Genomic DNA, 27952 nt, shown 5'->3' with positions numbered 1-27952 from the left:
GTGCATTTCTCCTGCAAGCCTGGTGGTCCCGGGACCGCTGCAGGCATTTACCCCGCCGACCTGCCCGACCCCTCCCGTGCACGCGGCTTTGAGCTGGCCCGCGCCGCGCGAGCCGGAAGGAACCGCGCGCTCCCGCTGGGCGCTGCCATCGGGCCGGAGTACGGGGGGGGGGTCGGGACGGGGAGGTACGGCTGAGCGGGCCGCCGCCGCGCTACCTGGCGGGCTTTCCTCTCGGCAGTGCTCAGTGTCCAGTTATTACTAATAAAAGCAAGCGGTAAGCGAGAATGGCGAGAGCAGGCCGGCTGCGTGAGTTGCCGCCGGACGGGCACTCCCCCACGGACAGCCGGACACACGCAGCGGCGGCACGGCTGCCGGTGCGACTGGCTCCCGGGTAAATGTAGCATTTTCGCGTTGCAACAATGTGAAGGAGCGCGGTGCCTAGTAACGACTGGCCGTTACCCTGACTACCCCTCGCAACCGATGCTTGTTGGTGCTCGCCTGTACTCCGTCCGAAAACCAGAGGTATGCTGAGCCTCCCCTCAGCCGCTGAGCGTTTGCTCGCTATTTCTGAGGGTGGAATCCAATCGTTCAAACAAGGGACGCAGTCCTGACAATCCCAACTGACCCCAGGACTTAGAAAGGAATCATTATATCTTAGGATTTTAGTTATCTTGGTTGCAACTTGTAACAGTTCCTTCCTGTCACCGTTATTTTGGCAACTCGGCCACTTATTTGTCGGCCAGGTGAATAATGTAGTGAAATTACATCAAGATCTGAAACTGTCTTTAAACTAGAGCTTCAAGTGGTTCTGAGCTACCTAGCTCTTCACTCTCACTTATTCTGTTAGCTCATAAGGCACAATATGTAGGTAATAGAAAGTTAGTTATTCCTATCAATAAATCGGAAATCTAGAATGAGTATTATCTCTTGGCCACACATAACATTCATTCCATCACACTCTACTCCATGGATAATTTTAGAGAGAAATATCTTAATTGATCCTGATATCTGCACATGAGATTCTGCAGATGCTGGACATCTTGAGAAGCACACACAAAATGTTGGACGAGCTCAGTGAATCACCTCTGGTGGGAATAAACAGGTGACATTTCAGGCCCAGACCCTTCTTCACAACTTCATTTCAGCCCTAAGGCATCAACTGTTTATTCCACTCTTAGATGCTGCCTGATTTGCCAAGTTCCTCCACCATTTTGTGTGTGTTGATCTTAATGATTTACTGTTTCTGCTTGCGATTGCGATTTGTTTTTTTGGCGTTACTGTGAGTACAAATGCTAAAAACGCTTTAAAAGGTCAGGGCTACATCTGTGGAAAGAGGAGAAGGTGTTAACATTTCAAAGAGAAGAGGTTTTAGCTATCTATCAGCCCTATCACGCCAGGACCACCAGACTCAATAACAGTTACTTTCCCCAAGCAGTAAAGTTAATCAAGCCCTCCAGGAATTAACCCACCCCTGCACACCCATCTCCAGCACTACTTTATCATTTCTTGTCAGTCACCTTGTATGCAGGCATTCATTCCAGTGCCTAGCGCCACTTTAAGGACATACTATGTATACAAGCTATCTCATGCTTTCATATTTATTGAGTTCTTTATCTTACGTGTTTTATTTGTACTACAACAGATCCTGAGTAACAATTATATTGTCTCCTTTACACTTGTGACTGGAAATGACATTAACCATCTTGAATCTATTAACCAGTTTGACTTATCATTGTTCTATGGTGGGCAGTCACATCCTTATCCAGCCTTAATGCCATTTTCTCTGCAGCTTAAATATTATTTTCTGTTATCTCTTCCCCAGACTGACTGAAGGATCTGAAACAGTAACCACTTTTCTTCATACAGATGCTGCCTAACCTATTGAGTTTACCCAGCATTTTCCGTTTATATTTTAGATTTCAACCATTCGAAAATATATTTCAGTTTTCTCATTTTTATATTAGTCTGAGTTGTACGACTGTATTTCTCAGATTATATTTGATAGAAGTCCCAGATATTTAGGTATTCACCCTACGTCCTGAATACATTGTCTTTTCATCCATCTTAAATTCAGCACTCTTCCTGGCTTGGAGATTCGGCCATCGGCTGTCAGGTGAAATGAGTTGGCTGACCTAAATCCTGAATCTAATGTTAAAGGCGTACAATGACCTTAAATTTACATCAACATTGCCTTTGTTGCACATTGGACATGAATGTACTTGGAACTACAGCTTGATTTTAGCATTAATATTACGTAGTGCTTTGTTCTGCAATGCGCTGTGGCGTGTTTGAAACTGTGAGAATGACAGTCTATGTCTGCGATGCATGAATGCACAGTTTCCCAGTCTTTATCTTGATACGTGCAAAAATTCACTGGAAAACAAAACCGTGAATAACTAAAAGGCACAGAAACTCTGCAAAGAGTAATAATGGAATGTCTAGCCTACCAACTTGCAACCATTGATAGCTTGAGGTGTTAGGATCCTTGGAGCTGGCAAGTCTTGAACCAGTGAAAGAAACTGGTAAACCAGTTTAGTATATTAATTAGGGAGGGGCATACTTGCAATTGAGGCATTTCAGAGAAGGTGTCCTAGGTTGACTGCTGAGAAGAAACAGATGTCTAATGAAGAGCAGGCTGGAATTTAAACAAAACTGCTAGCTGCAAATTCAGAGAGAGTGCTGCTGTGGGTTTGTATTCCTTGGAGGAATGTAGAGTTAGAATTGAAAGGTTTGAAATACAAGTTTGATATTTTAAGGCCAAAATGAGGAGGAAGTTTCTTCAGTCAGAGGGTTTATGACTCTCTGTGGTTTTCTACCTTGGAGGTTTGTCAATGCTGATTCATTGACATGTTAAGAAAGGAAGCAAAGAGGGAAGTGAAGGGGTTGAGATCAGTTTAGCCTTGGTCTTGTTGAATGGAGAAGCAAACTCAGAGGCTCAAATCACCTATTCCTGCTCATGATTTATAGCTATAAAACTTCTTGAAAAATAAATGATTCTACTGATTAAGACACAGCAGATAACGAACGAACAACAAACTGGAATAAAACCTTGCTGATACATTGGTGCTTTTTTAGCAAAACTTCACTTAAATGGTGCAACATTAGCAAGTTTGTGGCCCTGAATCTTCACTTCATGGATAAACGTCAAGGCTGTAGGCACTTAAGGGAATGTTAAAACCTACTGTTCGCTGAGGATCTTTCACAAAACCATTTACATTATCTGCACTATTCTTAGTAGATAGATAGATAGATGGATAGATAGACATACTTTATTGATCCCGAGGGAAATTGAGTAAACCCAATTAACCCAGCTTTTCACCTGCTGCGTCACCTCTTAGTACTAACAGTCCCAGTACATGTGTAGTCAAGCCAGTGTTGCAGAGTGGATGATGCACCTCTGCTCCCTGATCACCCCACTGTCATAAAATTCCGTCTTTAACCAATCTGATGTACTTTTAATATCATGAAGACTATATGGGGCCAGTTAGTAATTCTGATGGTAATTCTGGACTTGCATTCCCAAATTAGCTGTGCTTCTGTTCAAACTGCTGTAGTAGTCGTGGTTCTAGTACTAATACTAATAATAATAAGCACTTTATTGATCCTGAGTGGGGAATTATTTCATTACAGCAGCAACATTTAAAAACACACTTAGCAATAATAATAATAAATATTATAATAATATTAACTAAATTAAAGTACAGAATGATAATATACACAATAATATTTTACCGATGTGCAATAATAATGCATGAAATAATAAAACAGAGACTATTGTACTATGATGTGTGTTCTCCCGTCACACAGAGATGAACTGTTGTATATGTTTATTGCATTTGGTAGGAAAGGTTTTCTGTAATGACCCTTGTAACAGAGGTGCTGAATGAGTCTGTTTATTCCGCTGCTTATTCAGTGGGTCATGGAGAGGATCTGCCAGATTGTCCATAATAGATGACAGTTTGTTCAGTGACCTCCTCTCCACCACTAACTCAAGAGAGTCCAGTTTGTAGCCAAGGACGGATCCAGCCTTTTTGATGAGTTCATTTCGTCTTTTTGCATCACCAACACCGATGCTGCTCCCCCAACGTAAAGCTGCAAAGAAGACTGCACTCACGACAACAGACTGGTAAAAGATCTCCAACATCCTGCTGCACACATTGAAGCATCTCAGCTTCCTAACAGTCTGCTCATCCCCTTCTTGTAAAACAGCCTTGCTGTTGTTTTCCAGTCAAGTCTGTTGTCGAGATGAACACCCAAGTATTTGTACTCCTCTGCCATTACAACTTCTTCTCCCAGACATTTTCCATAAAAAGCAGAACATCCAGTTTATTAAGTTACGCCCAATCAGTCCATGCTCTATTGGCAAAATGATACTTAATTGCCACCGATGCCCAATTTGATTTTGACCAAAACCACTTGGCACCAAACCTCTTCCTGGCTTTGGTTCAAAACTATACCAAAGAGCTGAGTTCCAGAGGTGAAATGGGAATAACTGCCATTGGTATCAAGGCAACATTAGATTAGTAAGAAAGAATTCATTAGGAATTGAGGAGAAAACAACGGTTGACCTCATGCCCTACGCAGAAGAAGATGATTATTGTTGTTGGCAGTCAGCTGAACACGTTGCTGCAAGAATTCTTTTTGTCCTTTCATTTTGAGACAAAAATGGGGATGTCCTCTGGTTGCACTACATCCAATTCCAGTTGCAAACACTTCAGAAAATGAAGCAATCCGTACATGGCCTTCCACAAGAGCTAGGTAATATGTGATGAGTTGTTCTTGATGGTGGCAAGCTGCAAAGAGCAGTTGTGTCACTGAGGTGCCAGGCAGTGACCACAACTGACAAGAGAGAGTTTAGCCAGCTACACTTGGGAGGCCTTCAGTGACCAACCAGAGGAGCCACAGTCGGTGACTGTAAGAGCAGGTCAAGGGGTTGGGTATAATGCAGGGAGGATCTTGTCTCCTGCCACAACAAAGCATGCCACCATATACTTACATGGGTACAAACGAGCACGATGGGATGCTCTTCACTGGCCTAGATAAGTGGAATCCCAGGATGATTCAAAAAAGCTCCACATCATCAAAAATAGAAGTTGATAGCCCATCTACCATCCCACACATTCAATCCTTCCATAAGTCACACATGGAGATTGTAATGTAAACCATCATAAAAATGCAGCAGTTACGAACCTAGGCTACTGATACTCCGACACACGTCCAAAACCTGTGACCTTTACAAGCATGGTCACATAGACAGGCGGTGCAGTAGTGTAGAGGTTAGTGCAATCGCTTCACTGTGCCGGCATCACCAATCAGGCTTGGACTCTTGCCACTATCAGCAAGGGCCTCGTACATTCTCCCCATGAGTGCATGATTTCCCCCAGACACTTGAGTTTCCCTTCACATTCCAAAGGCGTATGGTTAGGGTTAGTACGCGATGGGTGGCACTGATATACAGCGACAGGCATGCTGCCCCCAGCCAGCACAACCTTCGCTGATTGGATTTGATGCAAGCAAAGCATTTAACTGTGCATTTCGATATACGTGTACATATACAAAGCTAATCTCTGAGCACAAGTACATAGGGACACTGCAATCAGTAGGATTTTCTCTAAGCCACATGCCATCTTTCCTTGAAAATTTATTGCCAGCTTTTCATTGTTTCTGGGTTTAAATGTTGAACCTCTACATAAATGGTGTTATTGGGTTAGCTTCATCATGAAGGTGTGAATAGTTTTGAGAAGGTCTCCCACCATCACTTTTTTGAGAGGAGATATAGATGGGAGATAAATGCCACAATTCCTGCATTCTACAAAAATTAATACAGAGAAAAAAATTGATTCACTTTATTTTGTTTAGCAGAGTTTAGACCGAAGAGCATTGGTTCAAAATGAGTGAACTAAAAGATTGCCCGCTGCAGTTCCATGACTTCAAGCCAGTAGACCACGCGAAGATGTGTCCTCGGTATGCTGCTGTGTTATCACGCTCGGAAGACGACGGGATTGGAATTGAGGAACTGGACACGTTGCAGTTGGAGCTGGAGACGTTGCTGTCCTCGGCAAGTCGGCGACTACGCATCTTAGAGGCAGAGACGCAGGTAGGAATGATGTTGTGACCTGTCCTGTGTGCTGTCAGGTCATAGATATCCAAAGCTCCCTGCACAATGTTGACATGAATATTTGATTAAGTACTCTTTACAGAAGAAAAGCTAACAATACGCAAGTGTGGTGTATTAGTAGTTAAAGGTTCCTTAGTCTGATCTTGCACTGCACTGGTTTTGGTCGCTTTTACACTTCATTCTGCATTGTTATTGTTTTATCTTATCCTGCTCAGTGACGATTTGACCTGTATGAACAGTACTCAAGACAAGCTTTTCACTGTATCACTGTACATCGGACAATAACAAACCAACACTAATATTCTTGGACCCAGTTTTCTCTCCTGAACCCTTGTCCTCATGTTCAGAATCTGATTTAGAATCATGTTTATTATCACTGATATATGTTGGGAAATATGTTGTTTTGTGGCAGCTAATCATAAAATACGGTGGTTTCCAGTTAATTGGGCTGTCGGTTAATTGGGACAGCCATTTATTTGGGACAATTCTTAAACATCAATAACTGAGTTAGGAAAATAGCTGGATTCCTTTCATTTATTTGGCACACTGGTGCCGTTTAATTGGGGCAGTAGGCCCAACTGTTGCTGAAAAGATTCTAACTGCATCTCAGTGTAGTATGGCAATTGTCCCGTATCGGACCGCAAAGCACTCCAGCGTGTGGTGAAAACTGCCCAGCAGATTATCAGCACCCAATTACCCATCTTTAAGAACATCTACCATAAACGCTACCTGGGCAGGGCGAAAAGCATTATCAAGGATGCATCTCACCCTAACCATGGACTTTTTACTCTCCTCCCATCCGGTAGGTGCTACAGGAGCCTCCGCTCCCGCACCAGCAGGCACAGGAAGAGCTTCTTCCCTGAGGCTGTGACCCTGCTGAACCTCACATCACAGCACTAAGCAGTATTGCACCCATATTGTATTGTCTCAGTACTTTTATATTTGTGTGCTGTAGCACTTACTTTTTATTCACAGTTATTTTGTAAATATCACTATTCTTTGCATTTCTGGTCAGATGCTAGCTGCATTTCATTGGCTTTGTATCTGTACTCGGCACAATGACAATAAAGTTGAATCTAATCTAATTAGCATCAGTCACGTACACTTTAGTGGCTGTTAGACACTACATCGTGCTTAGAGCGATCAGTTTTTAAATAGCATCCGCTGCAAGTGTTTGTGTTCAAAAAGCAGTGGTTTTTGTCACTGATGGTTGGTGAGAACTAAGCAGTGAGACAATTCAGAACTGTTTTGCTCACTGCAGTTTCAAGCATTCAGCCTTGGAGATGCCAGAAATGGCCAGGAGTGAAAATGAAATGATTTCACTACTTCGACTAGTCAGGAATTAGGAAGAACTTAAAGGTATCAGCAATCATTTTGAATGTTACAATGCAAATGAAGATTTGGAGGATGCACTTGTCTAAAGCATTGTATGAAGGCAGTCCATTATCTGCACTGATTCCGTCACACAGTCAAAAGAATATGGTAGATGAATTCCTTCGTTGATAACTATTTCACATTTGTAGAGGCACTGGCAGTGTTCTAATTTGTTCATTAAAATACATAAATTGTTACTCAGTTAAATGGTAGTTTGTCTTTTTTATGCCTTTTAACTATTTCTATGAAATTTTGGCTAATTGGGACAGCCACTTAATTAGACTAAAATGTACTGGTCCCCATATACTTTATACTTTATTGTCGCCAAACAATTGATACTAGAACGTACAATCATCACAGCGATATTTGATTCTGCGCTTCCCGCTCCCTGGAGTACAAATCGATAGCAAATATTAAAAATTTAAATTTTAAATCATAAGTAGAAAAATGGAAAGTAAGATAGCGCAAAAAAAACAATTAACTGGAAACCACTGTATTACTATAGAGTAATTTACAATTTTAAGTTTGAATAAATAGTGCAAAAGAGGAATAGAGAAGTAGGGTTCACAGTCTATTTATAAATTCATGGCAAAACGGAGGAGTCTGTTCCTATTATGGAAAAAGACAATCCTGATAAGTTGTGACGTAGACAAACAACAGGAATTCTGCAGATGCTGGAAATTCAAGCAACATAATTCAAGATGCATCTCCCCCTCCCCCTCCAGCTTTCAAATCCCTTACTCACTCTTCCTTCAGTTAGTCCTGACGAAGGGTCTCGGCCTGAAAGGTCGACTGCGCCTCTTCCTATAGATGCTGCTTGGCCTGCTGTGTTCACCAGCAACTTTGATGTATGTTGTAAGTTGTGATGTAGTGTTACTGCTTTTTAAAATCAGTATTTAAAACAAAACATTTTTACGGTTGAGTAGTAGTGGAGAATCTATCTATTTAGAAGGAATATATTTAATTTAACATGGTGGTAATCGTGGACCTAAACAATGGATTCCTATCTGCCTTATTATTATTTTAGTAAAGTTACGCCTTCAACATTTTATGGTTGCTTATTCTCTGGGTGGCACACTTCTTTAGCTGTTCTCAAAATGGAGTCATCCTCCTTTTTTAAAATATGTAGCTTTAACAGACCCGTAGTCAGTTTCAGAAGAGCATTTCCAGTGGTTATCTCCTGACAGTTCCAGCTCCCACACATTTTTACTTTCTGATTGAGTAAACATTGATGCTAAATTGAAAAGCTATTATATATATTTTTGAAAGCATTTAAACTTTTGATTTCAGATCCTCACAGACTGGCAGGATAAAAAAGGAGATAAGAGGCTGTTAAAGTTTGGGAAAGAACATGAGCATGGAACACCACAGAAACATGGAAAGCCAAAGAAGCAGAAACTCGACGGGAAGGGCAGTCATGGAACTGGGCCTGGGCCTGGACGTCCTAAATCGAAAAATGTACAGCCTAAGATACAGGAGTACGAGTTTACAGATGACCCCTTGGATGTTCCCAGGATTCCAAAGAATGATGCCCCAAATAGGTAGGTTCTAGCTCTACCAATAGTTTGTAGCTTTGTCAGTGAGACCTGTAGGTCAGAAAAGGAGTAATGTCCTTAGTGCTCTATGGACAATAAGACCATAAGACATAGGTACTTTGTTAGGCCATTTGACTCATTGAGTCTGCTCCACCATTCCAGCATGGCTGATTTATCTCATTTTCCCTTCTCCCTGAAACCTTTGATGCCCTTACCTGTCAAACTCCGCTTTAAATATACACAATTACGTTGCCTCCACAGCCATCTGTGGCAGTGTCAGAGTTTATAGTACTCCCATCAGATTTACTGTACTCTGCTGGCATTATTTCATCTCCTGAGAGTGGCAAGTAAGTGGTAAGGAAAACCTGGAAGGAAAAACAACAACATTTCTTTGATGTTGTCCACACTAACCAGAGGGGCTGAGAATTGCATACAACCTTACGGCCTGGTCTGGATAGCTACCTAGCAGGGGTGGATCCCAATCTAGTCTCTCACCTTTATCACTTTTAAGGAAAATGAAAAGTTTATTGAAATATCCAGTTCTGTAAATGTATCTCTGGTTAAGTGACTATGTCTCTATTGTTCACTTCTTAACCATGTTAACCATAAATACTTTTTCTTTAATCAAAATTAGTTTAAATCAATGCAGTTTCACTGTTAGTTTTAAAACCCCTAATTTTGTCCTTGAAACCTCTTACAGATGATGATATATTGGAAGCTTTCTAATAATTGCAAGCAGATTATATTAATTTTGTTGAATCTTACAGTCTCCTACATTTGTGAAATCTAAAAACAACAAATCTGGAAATTTAAAATAAAAACAGAACATGCTAGAGATACTGAGCAGAATAGGCAGCAACTACCAAGTAGAAATTGAAAAGAACATTTCCGTACAAATGAAATGAAAGTCATTAATCATTAAATCTTCTCTTCCGTTATCTATTACCTGGCTTGCTGAGTAACTCTAACACTTTCTGTTTTTATTTTGGCGTTTGAGTAATTATATCAATGGTGGCTCCACATTTATTGGATGTAAATAGTGAGTTGTTTGCATTTGGTCATCTGTTGTAGATTCTGGGCATCAGTGGAACCATACTGTGCTGATATAACCAACGAAGAGATCCGTATCCTCGAGGATCTTCTGAAACCGCCTGAAGATGAAGCAGAGTATTACAAGGTGAACAAGCAGAGGAATGAGGGCATGGGTTGTGAAGTAAAGGTACAATTGAAGGGAAAGTTTTTTTAGCAGGCTTTTGAAAGCAGGTTGGATTTACTCTTGAAGCAAGGAAGAGGAAAGTCAGCTGTGGATGTGAAGCCTAATTGCAAATTTTTGCCTGTTAGTTTAGTTGACTGATGATGCTACCAGAACACCCACAGCAAAGTAGGGTATGAGGTGGTCCAGATAGAACAGGCATGCCTATCAAAGTAGATTGTTGCCATAGAACTTCCATTTTGGTAAAAAAAAATCATTACAAACCATTATTGCTAAACTTAACTTAGCTTTTCTTATCTGTTTTGTGATTGTATAACTGGGGACTGACTTACTGATGGAATGAAATTAGCAACTATTAATTGGCTGGCTTGTATTCATTAGTTTCAACTCATTTACACAGTGACCTTGGTTAACTGCTATTGGTATTTTAAAGTAAATGTGAAAGGAGGTATTAAGTGCTTTTAAAATTTAGCACTATTCCCACACGTGCAAGCAGGTTAAAATTCCTCTGATGGTTTGCTGAAGCCCTCTATGAATGGGGACGACATTTGCACGGAGAGTAAAGTTGCAGGCATAGCCACCTCAATCGGTCTCAGAAAGAGGCGTTGCTAAGAAGGCTGACATGTTTGTCCTGAGTAGCTGCTGGAGAGATCCTGCCTTGAACCATCCCTTTGAAGGCACTCCCCTAGCATGTTGTCATTTTGACATGACCTGAGCCAGGTCTTTTTGGGGGACGTTTGCGAGTTACTGTGTATAACAATAGCAAATTTTCTTTTGTAAAGGTATTAGTGAAGCACGGAGTCACTTAAAAGATGAGTTTTGTTTTGTAGACCTCACAAATGAGATGATTTATTCCATACTTCAGTTGCTTAGCTGCCGTGCTAGGATTTCGACACCTGCCTCTGTTAACCAGTGCACACCACTGGATTGCTCTGGCCTCTCGTTGCATGGTGCAGCTGGGATGATTTTAATTTCTTTTGAAGTAAGAGAGAAAATGCAATGGCCAAACACGATCATTGGAAAAGCAAGGAGATTGAAACAGATGAATACATATACACATCTGGGAGTGGGAGGTCCTGTGTCATAGCCAGGCACCCAAATGGCTGAGCTCAATAGGAAAGTTGGCTGAGACAGAAGAGGGTAGCTGTGGTCATTCTGTTGAAGTAGAGATTGGTGATCCTCAATCTTTCACCCTCCTTTCCATTACAATAATTTCCCACTGCATCCTTGTTCAAGCAGATCCCTCCTTTGGGAAAACATTACTCTCAGCGTTGGGCGCAAGAGGACCTCCTGGAGGAGCAGAAGGAAGGTGCTCGTGCTGCGGCTGCAGCAGAGAAGAAGAAAGGCATGCTTGGAACTTTAACCGAGCTTGACTCGAAAGGTGAGCTGGACCTCACTTCAGCACAGTGCACTTCACTGCAAGTGTTATTAGTCCGTTTCTCTTCATAATAATGCCAGCACATTGAAAAGTACCACGTTTTTCTTATTTTACTTCTTGCGCTATATATAGTCACTTCATATTTCTTTTCAAGAAAGGTTTCTGGAGAGTTACCTCAATGGGTTTACCAACTGGAAAACATCTGCTTAATGCATCTGATCTGACTGGCAGAGTGCCATTGGCTGAGCAATGGTCAGTATAATTCCCATCGGAATTACTGGCAGCCAGCCTTGAGCTTGATCCACCCATCCTCAAATCTTGCCACCCTCACTTTCCGTTTCCCCGTTCCCAAGAAAGAAAACCAGAAAAAAACATTCACTCTGTTTTGACACTAAACATAACTCCAGCTTTTTGTTTAAAAAAGTGCAGCTTATCCTGAATTTGTGTAAAACCTCTAATCAAATTAATCTGCTGAAATCCCTTATAAGTAGCTAAAATCCAAATTTGCAGCAAAAAAAAACATGATCTCAGCTTATTCTTTCTGTTCTTCTCCAGGCTGTTGATACATAAATGGCAAATGGCACTTTGTTAGAGAGTGAAGGCAGAGGGATCCTTGAAGAGTCTGTAAAAGAAATGCAACAAGGAAAGTTGGTCTTAAATAGAAAAGAGACTTCATAATCAGTCTGAATTAAAACAAAGTAAATGGAGAGGAAATATTCCAGCACCTGAAGGATTTTAACCAGAAGACACAGATTAAGATGATGGTTGAAGAATCAGGTGACATGCAAAAAAAAACACATTATAGACCAAGTAGTTTGGGTTTGGAATTAGGATTTAGATACAGATTTAACAGTGACCTTCAAAGGATGTAAAGATAAATAGTTCAATGAGGAAAAATGGCAGCGGTGCGGGAGAGTAGAATTAGCTCGAATATTCTTTAAAAATACTGGTCTGATTCAATGAGCTGTTTGATTTCCAGAACTTTAATTTTCTACGAAGTTTCAATGAGTTTTTCTCTTTGCTCTGGCCACTTCTAACACCAATCTCAGCTAGCAAAGTCTCTCACTGCATCTCCCTCTCAATTGTTTCTACACCTTTTTTTAAACTCAAGCTGTTTGACCACATTTATAGTCACCCTCTTTTTAGCTTTCTATTACTTTGCATCTTTTGTGACTGGTTGTGCATTATTTTCTGGGCCTTAAAATGTTATATAGATGTATCTGTTTGTTGTAAATTTTTTTTTTTTTGTTAGATGTGGATGCATTGCTGAAGAAGGAGCAACACGATCAGCCTGAAGATGTTTCTCCCTTTGGGCCCCTTACACAACGATTGCTCCAAGCTTTGGTGGAGGTGAGTGTTATGGCAGAACATAAATTTCTTCAAGGTCATTTGGATCCCCAGTAATATTGTACATATTTTTTAGTTTTTCAGTATCTGCATGTATGTATCCAGTGTCCATTCTGCACCTTTTAATGGTGGGTGTCAAAGAATCAAACGAGTCTTTTGTACCCCAGTAATACACAGCATTACTCACCTGCTGGGCCACAGGGCAACTGCACTGGTGGAGGACCAGATTGATTGGCTTGGAGGTCGTTGGATAGATACGTCAGCTTCATTGTGATTGTTTATTTCATTTAATTCTGAAACAGGACACGGAACAATACAGACCAGAAACAGGCCCTGCAGCCCATCATACCTACACTGATTATGATGCCAGTCTAAATAATCCCATCTAGATGCACATGGTCCATTTCCCTCTTTTGTTTGTCTTAATGCTTGTGAAGTGTTGCTATCATATCTGCTTCCACCACCTCTGCTGACAGCATATTCGAGGTGCCTAGCTCTCTTTGTGTAAATTTAAAAAATCTTGCCTTGCACATCTGCTTTAAGTTTTGACACTCTAGTCTTAAATCCTTCAGTATTTGACATTTTGACACTGAGAAAAAGACTCTTTCTCTCTACCCCATATATATCTTTCATAATTTTATTTACAGTGGATTCCACATATTTGGGACAACTTTTAAAGAACAAAAACTAATTGAGAAAATTGCTGGGATTCCCTTCATTTATTTGGGACACTATGCCACTTAATTGGGACAGGAGACTGTTGCCGAACAGATTCTAACTAGCGTCAGTTATGCACGCTTGTGTGACAGTTGGATGCTGCACTGTGCTTAGAGTGGACAGTTTTAAATAGCATCAGTTGTGTGTATTTGTGTTGAAAAAGCAATGATTTTGGTCACTGATAACTGGTGAGAAATAAGCAGTAAGACAATTCAGAGCTGTTTTGCTTACTGCAGTTTTAAACATTCAGGCTTGGAGATGCTAGAGATGGCCAGAAGTAAAAATGAAATGATTTCACTACTTCGGCAAGTTAGAAACTATGAAAATTTTGAAGGTATCGACAGTCATTTTCAATGTTACAACGGAAGTTAAGATTTGGCAGATGCAATTGTCAAAAACCTTGTATGAAGGCAGTCTATCATCTGCACCAGGTGTCTCTGCTGATTTTGTTCATTGTGTAGACTGATGAATTTCTCCGTTGATAACAATTGGTAACTAATATACAGTTTTATAGTACTGTAGTAGTATTGGTAGTGTTCCAATTTGTTCTGTATTTCATTTAAATACATAAATTGTTACTCAGTTGAACAGCAGATTGTCTTTTTTTTATGTCTTTTTAACTATTTCCATAAAATTTTGGTTAATTTGGGCAGCCGCTTAATTGGGCCAAAATCATTGGTTTTGATGTATCCCAATTAAGCAAAATCCTCTGTAATTTGATCAGGTTGGCCGTCAGCCTCTAATGTTCTGACGTTGTGTCGAGCTGCTTGACATGACAAAAGCACCATTAGATCTGAAACTGAGTTCAGATCGGTGGGGATAGGAACTGGATGTGCTGCCATCTTTTCCATGCCGCAGAGCACGTGCAGAGGTCTGAAACTTGCTGATATGTGAAGCAGTTAACCACCAGCACATGCAGTTTTTTACTTCTGCAGGGATTAATGTGCTTCTGTAACCCTGTGTCACAATTGGAATTTTACACTACTAAGAGTGAACTATTAATTTCAGGAGGATCCATCAACTACTACCTCTTTTACCAGCCTATTTCTCATTTTCCTTCTTTATTGAAAATGCTACCTTCTTTCCGAGCTATGAATTCAAAGAAAATGGTTATCCTTAAAATATCCAAGTAGCAAAATATGATCCAACAATATTACTTGGTAGGATTATTCAATTAAGATGTAGACAATTAAGTAAAACCCAGTCATGCCATTTCCCAAAATGCTAATCTGTGTCTCTTTAATTTGAAGTGCCGAGGTCAATTAAAGTCATCTCCTTGCTACTCGGCACAGATTGGGTTTAAAGTTAGTTAACCCATGAGTTAGTCAGAAAAGAAATGACCCCACTCTCTAACTACTTGAAGAAGTTGATAATCTGTACTGGACATAGCATTCTTAATTAGTTATTCCTCAAATCTGTCCAAGATCACTTTATTTATTCCCGATGTGTTTTGACTAGACTGAAGGGCCAGGACAAAATTAATGCTGGGTATCACACACAAAATGTTGGAGGAACTCAACAAGTCTAGTAGAGAGTGGCCAATACCCTTCATCAGGGTTGGAAAGAAAGGGGCCAGAATAAGAAGGTGGGGGCAATTGGGAGGGAAGTAGTACAAGTGGACTGGGGATAGGTGAGATGAGAGCAGGTGATGGGAAGGTGGGATGAAGTAAGAAGCTGGCAGGGAGAGGTGGAAGACTTCATTGCTGAGCTCTTCTCTTTTCCCCTCACTTCTCAGGAGAACATTATTTCACCAATGGAAGATTCTCCTATGCCGGAGATGACGGGGAAAGAAGCAGGGACTGATGGAGCGAGCACGTCCCCTCGAAGTCAGAATAAGTCATTTAGGTAAGTTGTCTGGACAATAGGATTGCATTGGCTGTAAATGAAAAAAGATCTCAGGATAAATTACAGTACTGTGGCAAACGTTTTATTCAGTACTATGGCAAGTGTTTTATTCAGTACTGTGGCAAACATTTTATACAGTAAAAAAAATTCTGTAAGGTGAAGATGCTTCCAAGAATAAAGAAATGAGGTTTTGAAATATCAGAAAATCACCGTAAAGAGCATTAAACGGTTTAAAAGAACTAAATCAGGTCCATATTTAGTGTGACCACCCTTTGCTTTTAAAACTGCATCAATTCTCTTCGGTACCCTGTCACACAGTTTGAGAAGAAAATCAGCTGATAGCTTGTTCCAAGCATCCCGGAGAATTTGCCACGGTTCTTCTGCAGACTTTGGCTGTCTCACTTGCTTCTGTCTCTCCAGGTAATTCCAGACAGCCTGATAATGTTGAGATCAGTGCTTTGTGGAAGCCAAACCATCCAAGACACTTGTGGACCTGGAACAGTCCGGGTGAAAGCACCAGAAATCAAATTGACTTTATTACTATAAACCATAGATTTAGAAACTCAGTGACTCAATGCAAAACATATCCAGGTGCAGACTGTAATAGTGACCATAACATTACATGTCATGTAAAAGTAAAACTTAAAAAACTAAAGAAGCAAAAACCTGAACAATCCCTTGACTACTCGCAATTAATTGAAGAAGAAAACTTAAGACAAAAATTTACAATTGAAGTAAGGAATAGATTTCAAAGTCTAGAAATAGAATCTGTTGAAGATGATAACAATGATAGCATCTACCTTCCACCCACCCACCTACCTTCTCTCTCACCTGGTTTCACATAGTACCTGCCGGCTAATACTTCTTCCCTTCTCCCCATCTTCCTATTCTGATTTCTTCCCTCCTTCCTTTCCACCACCGATGAAGGGTCTTGGCCTGATATGTCAACTGTTTTCACACAGAGAGTGGTGAATCTGTGGAATTCTCTGCCACAGGAAACAGTTGAGGCCAGTTCATTGGCTATATTTGAGAGGGAGTTAGATATGGCTCTTGTGGCTACGGGGGTCAGGGGGTATGGAGGGAAGGCTGGGGCGGGGTTCTGAGTTGTATGATCAGCCATGATCATAATAAATGGCGGTGCAGGCTCGAAGGGCCGAATGGCCTACTCCTGCACCTATTTTCTATGTTTCTATGTAGAAATGAAATTTAATTCTCTAAAAGGATGCCTTGGTAGAATCAGCAAAGTCAGTAATTCCTAAAAAAGAAAAAAGCACAAAGAATAAATGGATGACAGATGAAATCAAAACTCTAATGGAAGAAAGGAGACTGAAAAAAGCAAATCCTATGAATATAAGTCCTTAGATAAAAAAAATTAAAAGCTTATGTCAAAAAGCCAAAGAAGAATGGTTAAACCAGGAATGTGAGCAAATCAAAATAATCCCTATTACTGATCCAAAAAGGGTACATGAACAAATCAAGAATATCACTGGTAAAAAGCTCCTGTGTTCTTCAGGAGGATGTTTGAAAGCAAAGGACGATACCATTATCATGGAAAAAGATGAGATTATGAACAGATGGACTGAGTATATTCAGGAATTGTTTGAAGACGATCGAGGCGAAAAACCAGAAATTAAGAAGAACATTGAAGATCCAATTATTTTAAAATCTGAACTTCGTAATGCAATAAATAAAATGAAGAAAAGAAAGGCAGCAGGTCCTGATGAATTAGTAATAGAACAAATTATCGCCCTTGAATATTATGGAATTGAAAAACTTACTGATTTAATCAATGACATTTATGAGACTGAAATAATACCAGAAGAGATGAAAAAATCAGTATTTATCACTCTTCTTAAGAAACCTGGAGCAATAGAATGTGAATGATATAGAACCATAAGTTTCATGAGTCATATCACTAAGATACTTCTAAGAATTTTGATGACAAGAGCTAAAAGTAAGATACAAGCTGAAATAGGTAAAGAACAATGTGGTTTTGTGAAAGACAAAGGTACAAGAAATACGATATTAATGTTAAGGATACTATCAGAACGAGCTATTCAAGTGCAAAAAGATTTGTTTGTTTGTCTTATCGACTACACAAAAGCATTTGATAAAGTGAAGTTATTTGAAATATTACAGGAAACTCTAGATCTAGATTCGAAAGACCTCCACCTAATCAGAAATCTGTACTGGGAACAAACTGCTGCTGTAAGAATAGATGGAGAAGTGAGTCAGTTTACGAAAATCAAGAGAGACGTTATGCCTGGTTTATACTTCTGTGTTAACTGGACGCCATAACCTATGCAAGTGACTTACGCGCATTGTGTGCATTTATACTTGTGCGTTGGTGTGTCTGTGTCGCTCTGCAATTCACGCACATCACACATGCGCACTCACCTGTCCGCACAAGGCTTCATGGTCATGGTAGTCTCGGGGTAAACAAGACGCTAGCGTCTTTTTTTCGTAAAAGCAAACTGTGTCCTCCATAATTTGGGAGGTATGTAAAGCTTTATGGAAAGCGTTGCAGCCAGAGTTCCTTCCCTGCCCTTCAGCCGCCCAGTGGGAAGCTATAGCAGCGTAGGAGGAAATGCGATGCTACCAAGCGGACCAATCACAGTTCTTACGTTCTGCATTGCCGCAACGCACGGTTACATTTTGGGAGAGGTGCGCGTCGCAGCAACGCAGGCTCACGCGTCGGCTTTGCGTAGGGTTTGCGGCGACGCAAACCTTACGGCGACGCATTGACGCAGAAGTATAAACCAGGCTTTAGACAAGGGTGTGTTTTCTCCCCTGATTTATTTAATGTGTACAGTGAAACAATATTACAAAAAATAAGAGACATCTTGGGAATCAAAGTTGGTGGTGAAAACATTAATAATTTCAGATATGCAGATGACACTGTGTTAATTGCAAGTACGGAGGAAGAACTACAAAACTTAATTGATATAGCTGTTGAAGAAATTGCAACAATGGGTCTATATATCAATCGCAAAAAGAAAATGTATGGTGATATCCAAAAAGAAGGAGAATCCTGTCTACAGGCTGAGAATAAATGGGGAAGACATAAAACAAGTCTTTTGCTACTTAGGAAGCTGGGTGACATCAGATGGCAGGTGCAACATGGACTTCAAAAGAAGCATAGGGATGGCAAAAGACACATTTACAAGAATGAAGAGTATACTGACCAACACTAAACTAGGCATGACAACCCACCTCAGAGTACTGAAATGTTACGTTTATAGGTTATGTTATATGGATCAGAATGTTGGACAATGTCTAGAAACATGAGGAAACGAATTGAAGCAGCAGAGATGTGGTTTTTGAGGAGGATGCAAAGAATTCATGGACGAAATGAATATCTAACAAGGATATCATGAACAGAGCAAAGACAAAAAGAGAAATAATGTATGAGATCATGAAAAGGCAATGTAACTTCATTGGACATGTGATTAGGAAAGAGGAGTTGGAATGCACGGTAATTATGGGAAAGATTGAAGGGAAGAAACCAAGAGGAAGACAAAGACAAATGATGTTGGAGACAGCAGCCACAGCAGAGAATTGGAAATGAATACCAGTGAATTGATCCATTTGACCTGAAACAGGAGTGTGTGGGCCATGGCTCAATCTGGGCACGGCACCTGATGATGATGATGATGATGATGATGATAATAACATCTGAAACAATATTAAAAAAATCTCGGGCGCCTTAAAACTTTTACACACTACTGTATACTCCAGAAATGTTAAGTGCTAACTTTCCTTGCACACTTAAGCTTTCTCCTAGGGCATTACTAAATTAACAGATTGTGAAATGAAAGAAATATGTTGCTCTTATATAATCTGTGTTACGTTTTATTATAAATTACTCTTTGAGGAAATTATTAGTTTTATTGACATAAATACAAAAGTTTCCTTCATTCACCGAGATTAATGTGACCAGGTAAACACTTTGGATGTTGACCTCTTAATGTGTGGATACCAACATGCGTTTTGTTTACCTGCAGTGTGAAGAAAAATTCCAGTAAACCATTTCCGCCTTACACTTACAATTAATACTTAAACAACTTTGTAATCATAAATTTGCATATACCAGGTCTTGCTACATAGTAAGACAATTGCAGATAGTTATATAAAAAAATGCTTTGTGTAGCCTTTCTGCAGAACAAGTTTTTTTTAACAAAAACCTAGTTTCCGCATTGCTGTAACCTAATGTTTATTAATTGTGAGACCATTATGATAGCCATTTAATATAATGATCACTTGTCATTATTTATGATGAAAAGCTTTTAACATCTCCTTATGTATCTTTTGCAGTGTTCCTCATACAAAATCTCTGGAAGCTCGAATTAAAGAAGAACTAATTGCACAGGGTCTGTTGGATTCTGAGGATCGTCCTACTGAAGACTCTGAGGATGAAGTTCTAGCGGAACTGCGTAAACGTCAGGCAGAACTGAAAGCCCTCAGTAGCCATAATCGAGCAAAGAAACAGGAACTTCTCAGGTAGTGTAAAAAGGCTAGGTTAAGAATTCTGGATGCTAACGGCTTTGGGTGTGATGGAAGGTAACATTTTATACAGCACAGCTTTGAAGAATGGTTGGTTGAGTGTATTTGGGCACTAATTTTTCTGATGAATATTTTATTTTCGGAGAAGTCACCCAAAAGCTGAGCACTTTCGTTAGCATATGAATAGGTAAGCGGGGGAGGGGGGGTTCCTGGGAAGATATAGAGTAGCTGAATGCAGGAATTTGGAACTAGCTAGTAGGACAGCATGGAGTGATTGAGCTGAAGGACCTGTATCCGTGCTGTATTGTTCCATGACTCTAGAGGCTAGAGATTTAAGGTGAGAGTGAAATATTTGATAGGAACTTGAGGGACACTTTTTGAACACAAAAGGTGAAATCAGCTGCCGGAGGAAGTGAATGAGAATGGGCATTAATGATGGTTTCAGTAAAAAAAGGGCTGAGAAAGAATTGAAACTGTGCAGTATTACCAGGCCGGAGATAAGGTCCACCTCTGAGCAGGTAGTTGGGCTCAGAAGTCCCAGCTTGGAGACTAAGAGGACACAGAGGTTATAGCCATCTGCATGAATGAGATGGTGAGAGCATATCAATAAACAAAACAACATCCAGTGAGCAGCCGTTCTGTGGGCAAGCATGCCTTGTTAATGCGAGGTCAGAGGAGAATGTTCAGACTGGTTCAAGCTGACAGGAAGGTGACAGTAACTCAAATAACCATGCATTACAACAGTGGTGTGCAGAGAGCATCTCTGAGCATACAACACATTGAATCTTGAAGTGGATGTAATACAGCCCACAAGCTATATTCAGTGGCCAGTTTATTAGGTAAAGGAGGTACAGTATGTGATAAAGTGGCCACATTGTATGTGTATCTGAAACTGAAAGTCATTTCTTTACCTAACATAATTATGTAGAATGAAGCAGAACACAGGCAGGGAGAAATGTACAACACTTGATTCCACTTACCAAATGAATAAAAAGTGTGAATTCTTATTGTATTTCAGTTTGGTATATGGTGTTTTTTAAACTATACTTGATAAATGATTCTTTTAATGAGAGAAGTTGCATGAATTAGTAGCTAGTGACAAAACAAGTAAATTTTGTGCTTATGTATTTTCAAAAGTTAAAGCAGACTATTTTGAAAAATCTATTTTTTTTGAGTATTTAGGTAATTAGGACAAAAGCTTCTACCTACATTTTTAAGAACAGTTACTCAGAGAACATGAATCTACTTGAACTCTATGTTATATTTGGTTTGACACTTGATAGCAATAATACACTGCTCCAGACATAAAAGTACTTCATTTTGTAGTTTCCCAAATTAATCTTTTCCAATTTCCTGAGGAGACTGATTTAGAATCAAAATAATTTTCAGCTGTAAATAGATACTGAACCTTTAAAGGAAAATAACTATGAAATGACACTTACTGAAATGTAGCTGAACTGGGAAGTGTTCACAAATTTAACGTAGCAACAAGAAAGACTTTTAAAGATGCAGCCCTTTATCATTAACATCAGTATTAGGCTGACCTTCTCTAGCTGCATGTATTTTGGTTCCCTACTTAACACAAGTTATCTGACTCACTTATCCTTCTCCACTGATTTCCCTCCTGGTACTTGTCTCTGCAAACATGACAAGTGCTACACTTGCCCCTACATCTCCTCCCTCACCACCATTCAGAGTTCTAAACAGTCCTTCCGGGTGAGGCGACACTTCACCTATGAGTCTGTAGGGATCATCTGTTCTGTCAGGTGCTCCAAGTGCGGCCTCCTCTACGTTGGTGAGATCCAATGCAGATTGGGAGACTATTGTTAAGCACTTTTGCTCTGTCCGGTGTAAAACCGTTTACATTTTGACTTCCCATTCTTTTCATTTTGACCTTTTCACTAACCTTTTCATTTTGACTTCCCGTTCCCATTCTCATGGGTCTTCTTCCCATGGCCTCCTCTACTGCTATGATGAGACCGAACTCAGTTTGAAGGCTTAGCACCTGATATTCCATCTGAGTAGCCTCCAACAACATCGTCATCAATTTCTCTCTTTTCCGATAATTTATCCCCCTTCCTCTTCTTCCATTTCCCATCATGGGTGCCCTCCCATACCTTTTCTTCTCCTTCACGCCCATCACCTCCTTCTAGTAGCCCTCTTTCTTCCCTTCCTTACATGGTCCACTGTCCTTTGTTATTAGATTCCTTCCTCTTCAGCTCTTTATCTATCCCTTCCCAGCTTCTCACTTCATCCCTCTCCTCCACCCATCCACTTTCCCCTTCACCTGTCACCTGCCAGCTTCCACTGCTTCCCCTCCCCTATCTTCTTATTCTGGATTCTTCCCGCTTCCATTCCAGTCCCGATGAAGGCCCTCGGGCAACACATCAATTGTTTATTCCCTTCCACTGTGTTCCTTGATCATTTCACGTGAACGGCTCAAAATCCACAGAATCTCTTGTGTGTCTGGCATTCTATTTGCGTTGGCTGTTGTGCTCTTCTGTACAGTGAGAGATGGATGGGAAATAGTGGTATTTGCACAGAAACTGGAGGGGAGAGTTCAGGTGACACATCCCTCAAACTAAAACTCCTTCGTGAGTTTTTAGATGGAATCTTATTTTTTTGAATAAAAGTATCCTGGATTGCTTGAAAATGCAGATGAAAGAATATTTTACGGAACTAGCTATTTTGCTATTTGACCTTTGACAACTAATTAATTGGAAAGACTTATCTAAACTTGGATTTGACAATTCAATCGGCCCTCCTTATCTGCGAGGGATTGGTTCCGGGGCCCCTAGCGGATACCAAAAAACGCGGATGCTCAAGTCCCTTATTCAACCTGTCTCAATGCGGTGGACCTTAGGACCCAGTGGAAGCCCGGACCTTATTTAACCTGTCTCAGTGCGGTGGGCATTAGGACCCGGCGGCGGAGCTCTGAATCTGCATTGTTTCTGTTCACGAAAATAATCACGATCGTGATTGAAAATAAAGTGGAAATAATAAAGCAATCAGAAAAAGGTGAAACGCCATCGGTCATTGGAAAAGCATTAGGCTACAGTCGGTCAATGATAGGAACAATTTTAAAGGATAAAATGAGAAAGGTCCTGCCTGATTAAAGCTACCATTATTACTAAGCAACGCAGTGGTTTAATTATTGGGTTTTGGGTTTTTGATCCTCCACATCAACCCGGCAGGGATGGTGAGTGCTCGGGAGCGGTCTGTCACTGGATCGAACTCGGGAACTTTCGTTCCCAAGCCTGGCGCTGAAACATCTGTTCCTTAAGTGTTTTATATGCATAGGAAGGTAAAATATATACTATATACTACGACAAACATTTGACTAACTGACGGTAAATAATATCGGATGTACCTGTTCCGACTTACTTAGTAAGAGAACTTCCGGTATTTTGTTGATCCCGATCCACAATAACCTACACACATCCTCCCGTATGCTTTAAATCACCTGTAGATTACTTATAATACCTAATACAATGGAAATAGTTGTTATACTGCATTGCTTAGGGAATAATGACAAGAAAAAAAAGTCTCTACATGCTCGAACAGCAAGTGCTGGAAGAGCATTTCTGGGTTTTCTCGATTCGCGGTTGGGTGAATTCGCGCTTGTGGAACTCGCGGATAAGGAGGGCCGACTGTACTAGAGAATTTGCTAATTGATAAATTTGGTGACACACAACAGAAGTCTGAACTTTAGAACCAACGCCTAGAAAGACTTTATTCTTTCATCTTGTGATTTGTTACATGGATGCTTCTATTTGAACCCTATTGTGAAGGTGCTGCCTGAGGAACAGGCACGTAGTTTAGCAGTTCTGGAGACGGGTAACAGCTTGAGAGATGCTGCAGAATCTGTCAAGCCCGTATCCATCTGTAACAACCACCATATTCATGCCCACACCCCTCAAATAATCCTCTGCTGGTACTGATGGAAGTGATAATCTGAGAATTTTGAATTTTATTATCAGAATAACGTTTATTATCAATAACATATGTCATGAAATTTGTTGTTTTATGGCAGCAGTACAGTACATAAACCATACTATAAATTGCAATAAGCATATATACAGTGGATTCCAGTTAATAGGCCAATCAGATAATAGGGACAGCTGCTTGTTTGGGACAACTCTTAAAGAACAACTAATCGAGAAAATAGCCAGGACTCCTTTTGTTTATTTGGAAAACTATGCTACATAATTGGGACAGGAGATGAACTAGCATCAGTCACATGCACTTGTGTGGCTGTTGGACAGCACAGTGTGCTTAGAATGAACAGTTTTTAAATAGCAGCAGTTGTGTGTGTTTGACACTGACAGTTGGTGAGAAATAAGCAATAAAACAACTCAGAACTGTTTTAGTCACTGTGATTTCAAGCATTTAGGCTTGGAGATGCCAGAAACTGCTAGGAGTGAAAATGAAACGGTTTCCCTACTTCCTCAAGTTAGAAACTATGATGAATTTGAAGATATCAACAATCATTGTGAGTGTTACAATGAAAATGAAGATTTGGAAGATGCATTGTATGAAGGCAGTTCACTATCTGCACTAATTTTGTACATTTACAGTCTATGAAATGTACACGGCAGTTTCCCTTTTCAATTAATTCCCCCATTGATAAATATTAGGGACTAATGCACAGTTTTATAATAATGTAGTAGTGTTGGTAATGTTATAATTTTTTTCTGTATTTCATTTAAATATATAATTTGTTACTCAGTTTAACAACAGTTTATTTTTTTTATACCTTTTTAACTATTTCCATGAAACTTCAGCAAATTGGGGATTTGGACCAAAATGTACTGGTCCTGATGTGTCCAATCAACCAGAATCCACTCTATACCATTTATATAAGCAGTGCGAAGAGAGAGCAAAATTAGTGAGGCAGTGTCCGTGGCTTCATTTTCCGTTCAGAGGTCTGACGGTGAAGGGAAAGAAGCTGTTTCTAAAGCGTTGAGTGTGTGTCTTCTCAACACTTGATCCTCTTTCTCATGATAATAACCAACTCTGTATCTTTCTTTAAATCCAGACTAGCCAAAGAGGAGTTAAAAAAACAGGAGTTACGACAACGAGTGAGGATAGCAGACAACGAAGTCATGGATGCCTTCCGGAAGATCATGGCAGCACGCCAAAAGAAACGAACGCCAACAAAAAAAGAGAAAGATCAGGCATGGAAAGCACTGAAGGAAAGAGAGAGCATCTTAAAACTGTTGGACAGTTAAAGGCAACTTTGCCAACACACTGTTAATACAAAATATTTGGGGAAGCTTTTGTCGTTTCTGAGTTGTCTGGACTTGAACTGACAAAAAAGATGATTTAGATTTCCCTGTTCTGAACTGGTAACATTCCATTGCAGCAGGCTGTCTCTGTTGCAGCTTGCTTGTCTTGTATGTCGAAGGTGGATATCTATTATATAGAAATCTGAATGTTGTGCTTTGCTAGTTTGAATCTGTACTGTATGTAAGAGTAAAGTTTCTGCTGCGTGTTCTGATAAGAGTGTAGTATTTATAGGTGATTGTACTATTGATAGTCCAAATGTGATGTTAACAACTGACACTTTATAACTTTTGAGAAAGATTGTCTTCACTCACCCCTGCTCCAATAAAATTTTATGGAAATAATATATGGAGGTGATCTCTATGACACAAAATATATTAATTATTCTTTAAACCATGTTTATTCTATTTCCACGCCCTCCCCATGAGTTAATGTACTGTGGTCCCTTGTATTAATTTCAAATCTTCCTGCATTTCCTCTCAACCATTTAGAAATATAGAACATAGAAAACCTACAGCACAATACAGGCCCTTCGGCCCACAATGCTGTGCTGAACATGTACTTACTTTAGAAATTATCTTGGGTTACCCATAGCCCTCCATTTTTCTAAGCTCCATGTACCTGTCCAGGAGTCTCTTAAAAGACCCTATTGTATCTGCCTCCACCACCGTCACTGGCAGCCTATTCCACGCACTCACCACTATCTGAGTAAAAAACTGACCCCTGACATCTCCTTTGCACCTACTTCCAAGCACCTTAAAACTGTGCCCTCTTGTATTAGCCATTTCAGCCCTGGGAAAAAGCCTCTGACTATCCACACGATCAATGCCTCTCATCATCTTATACGCCTCTATCAGATCACCTCTCATCCTCTGCCTCTCCATTTATTGCTTGAGATTTATTCATCCATTTATTATCAAGATACTATAAATTTCTAATATCAAACCATGGGGTGGGGGCGCATAAGGCAGATGGTGGTAGAAAAAGTACATTTCACAGAAAGGGAGTCGCATAAGGTTTAAGAAACAGTAGGTACTGTTCCTTTGACCCATTCCAGGGTAGCGCTGTCACTGAAGCTCTTGGTATTCGGGTTTTTGGGCCTTTAGCTGCATGTGGTCTCAATGATCCTTGATTCTCGTGTTGGCTGTTAGCAGCGAGAAGAGAAATTACTCAAGAAGTTGGTTCCATCTTTGGCTGGTGGTAAAGCAAACTGTTCCTACATCTCTTCTGTGGGTTTCACCTGCCTTCCTGAATTATCTTCTGAGACAGTTGCTATTGTTCTTACATTTTCTTTCTGCATCTGATTGAATGGGCTGACCAACTTTGCACTGGAGGAATCTGATCCTTTCATAGTTGATCTTAACCAGCTCAGTTTATAGCTGAGAAATAGATCGTTTGTGAACAGGTAGGTTTAGCCGAGTTGGCCCTTTCTCCACCTTCCTCAGGGTTAACCTGAAACCTTGATGTATTGTAGAGGTGCTGCTGATATTTGAATCCATATCGAGGAAGAACAAGTGTGGCAGAATTGTGGGTGTGTGCTGTGGAAACCAGTTTTGCGAAGTACTATAGTATGTTACCATTGTATAAAATGAACTGAAGAATCATACTGCCAAGCTTGCTATTTTTTTTTAAGCAGGAGCTTCGCTGTAATCGGTAATCTAAGTTCTGTTCTGCAACACAAACACTCTGATCACCTGTCTGTCAGACTTGTACTCTTGCAATGGCTATACTGTACTACTTCACTGATCTGAATTCTGAAAGCAACCAGCAGTCATTAAAATCCCAACACGGATGTCTTCTTACTAAGTTATTGGATCATATTTGAAGCAACAACAGTTATTATCATTGGTAATGTCAAATACTCAGTAGTGTACTTGCCATTAGCAAACTGTAATGAACTTTCAATAAATATTAACTAATATCTGTTCTCAGTGTGAAATATGTGTTAAGTAGGCAACCTACACGTACAAAATGCTGGAGGAACTCAGCGGGCCAGGCAGCAGCTATGGAAAGGGGCCGAGATCGGTCACCAGTCCTGATAATACATTGATTAAAGATGCAGTGTGTCTGCGTCAGCTAAGGTCTGGTGTTGGGTTCACAGCAAGCTAATGATTATACATTACAGTTAATTTACTCAGCAAACAGGCAATTTAAAGAATTATGACTGTAATATTCCCAATAAAAGCAGTGTAATGCTGCCACTGCAGAACGCTTAAAGTTACTTTCAACACTCGCAGCATTTTAAATGTCAGATTTGATCAACAGAGGTATTAATCAATCATATCCGCTCCAGGAATGGTGCCCTCGCTACTGGAAGCTTTCACAATGTAGAGTTCCTGCTGCTTCTTTTAATACGGCACCAGAGATTCAAGCAATTATGAGACTCACAATTGATACCAATCACTACATTGAGGATGGTCTCACCAGCTGTTTTTACTTGTTAAATTTCAAAAACGCAGAAACAGCTGAGCCATAGCTTAGTAATATTTTACCGGCATACGAGGCTTGACAACCAGCCTCACCTGGTTTAGCCCGCCTGTCAAAGCAGAGCACCGGGGTATGGCCGCTGTCTAATGTAAACAGCCACAAGTGGAGGCTGGATGCCCTGTGGGGGCCAAAGAGGAGCGAGCTATACC

General features: G+C 40.3%; 1 protein-coding gene across 4 annotated transcripts; it reads left to right on the top strand.

Annotated features, from left to right (window-relative positions):
- The first annotated feature begins 200 nt into the window (after positions 1–200).
- tada3l (transcriptional adaptor 3 (NGG1 homolog, yeast)-like) lies at positions 201–27215 on the top strand. 4 transcript variants are annotated; one of them, XM_063067626.1, is made up of 9 exons: positions 201–391; positions 5863–6097; positions 8783–9033; positions 10099–10204; positions 11480–11621; positions 12871–12968; positions 15418–15527; positions 19842–20027; positions 25069–27215. In XM_063067626.1, exons 2-9 carry the CDS (start codon positions 5891–5893, stop codon positions 25259–25261), a joined length of 1293 nt encoding a protein of 430 aa, XP_062923696.1. In that variant the 5' UTR covers positions 201–391; positions 5863–5890; the 3' UTR covers positions 25262–27215. The 4 variants fall into 4 exon arrangements, with proteins under 4 accessions (XP_062923696.1, XP_062923697.1, XP_062923695.1 ...); XM_063067627.1 differs by having other exon boundaries at positions 5860–6097; XM_063067625.1 differs by having other exon boundaries at positions 201–522; positions 5860–6097.
- The last annotated feature ends 737 nt before the right edge of the window (positions 27216–27952 follow it).

The sequence above is a fragment of the Mobula hypostoma genome, chromosome 15 (assembly GCF_963921235.1).
Source record: "Mobula hypostoma chromosome 15, sMobHyp1.1, whole genome shotgun sequence".
Taxonomy (NCBI): Eukaryota; Metazoa; Chordata; class Chondrichthyes; order Myliobatiformes; family Myliobatidae; genus Mobula; species Mobula hypostoma.
Note: the sequence above shows the minus strand (reverse complement) of the source record. Positions and strands in the feature narration are given on the sequence as shown.

Coding starts and splice junctions, on each gene's coding strand:
- tada3l (XM_063067626.1), top strand. CDS start 5,891: ATGAGTGAACTAAAAGATTGCCCGCTGCAGTTCCATGACTTCAAGCCA. Junction 11,622..12,870: donor AACCGAGCTTGACTCGAAAG/GTGAGCTGGACC, acceptor TTTTTTTGTTAG/ATGTGGATGCATTGCTGAAG. Junction 20,028..25,068: donor AAGAAACAGGAACTTCTCAG/GTAGTGTAAAAA, acceptor CTTTAAATCCAG/ACTAGCCAAAGAGGAGTTAA.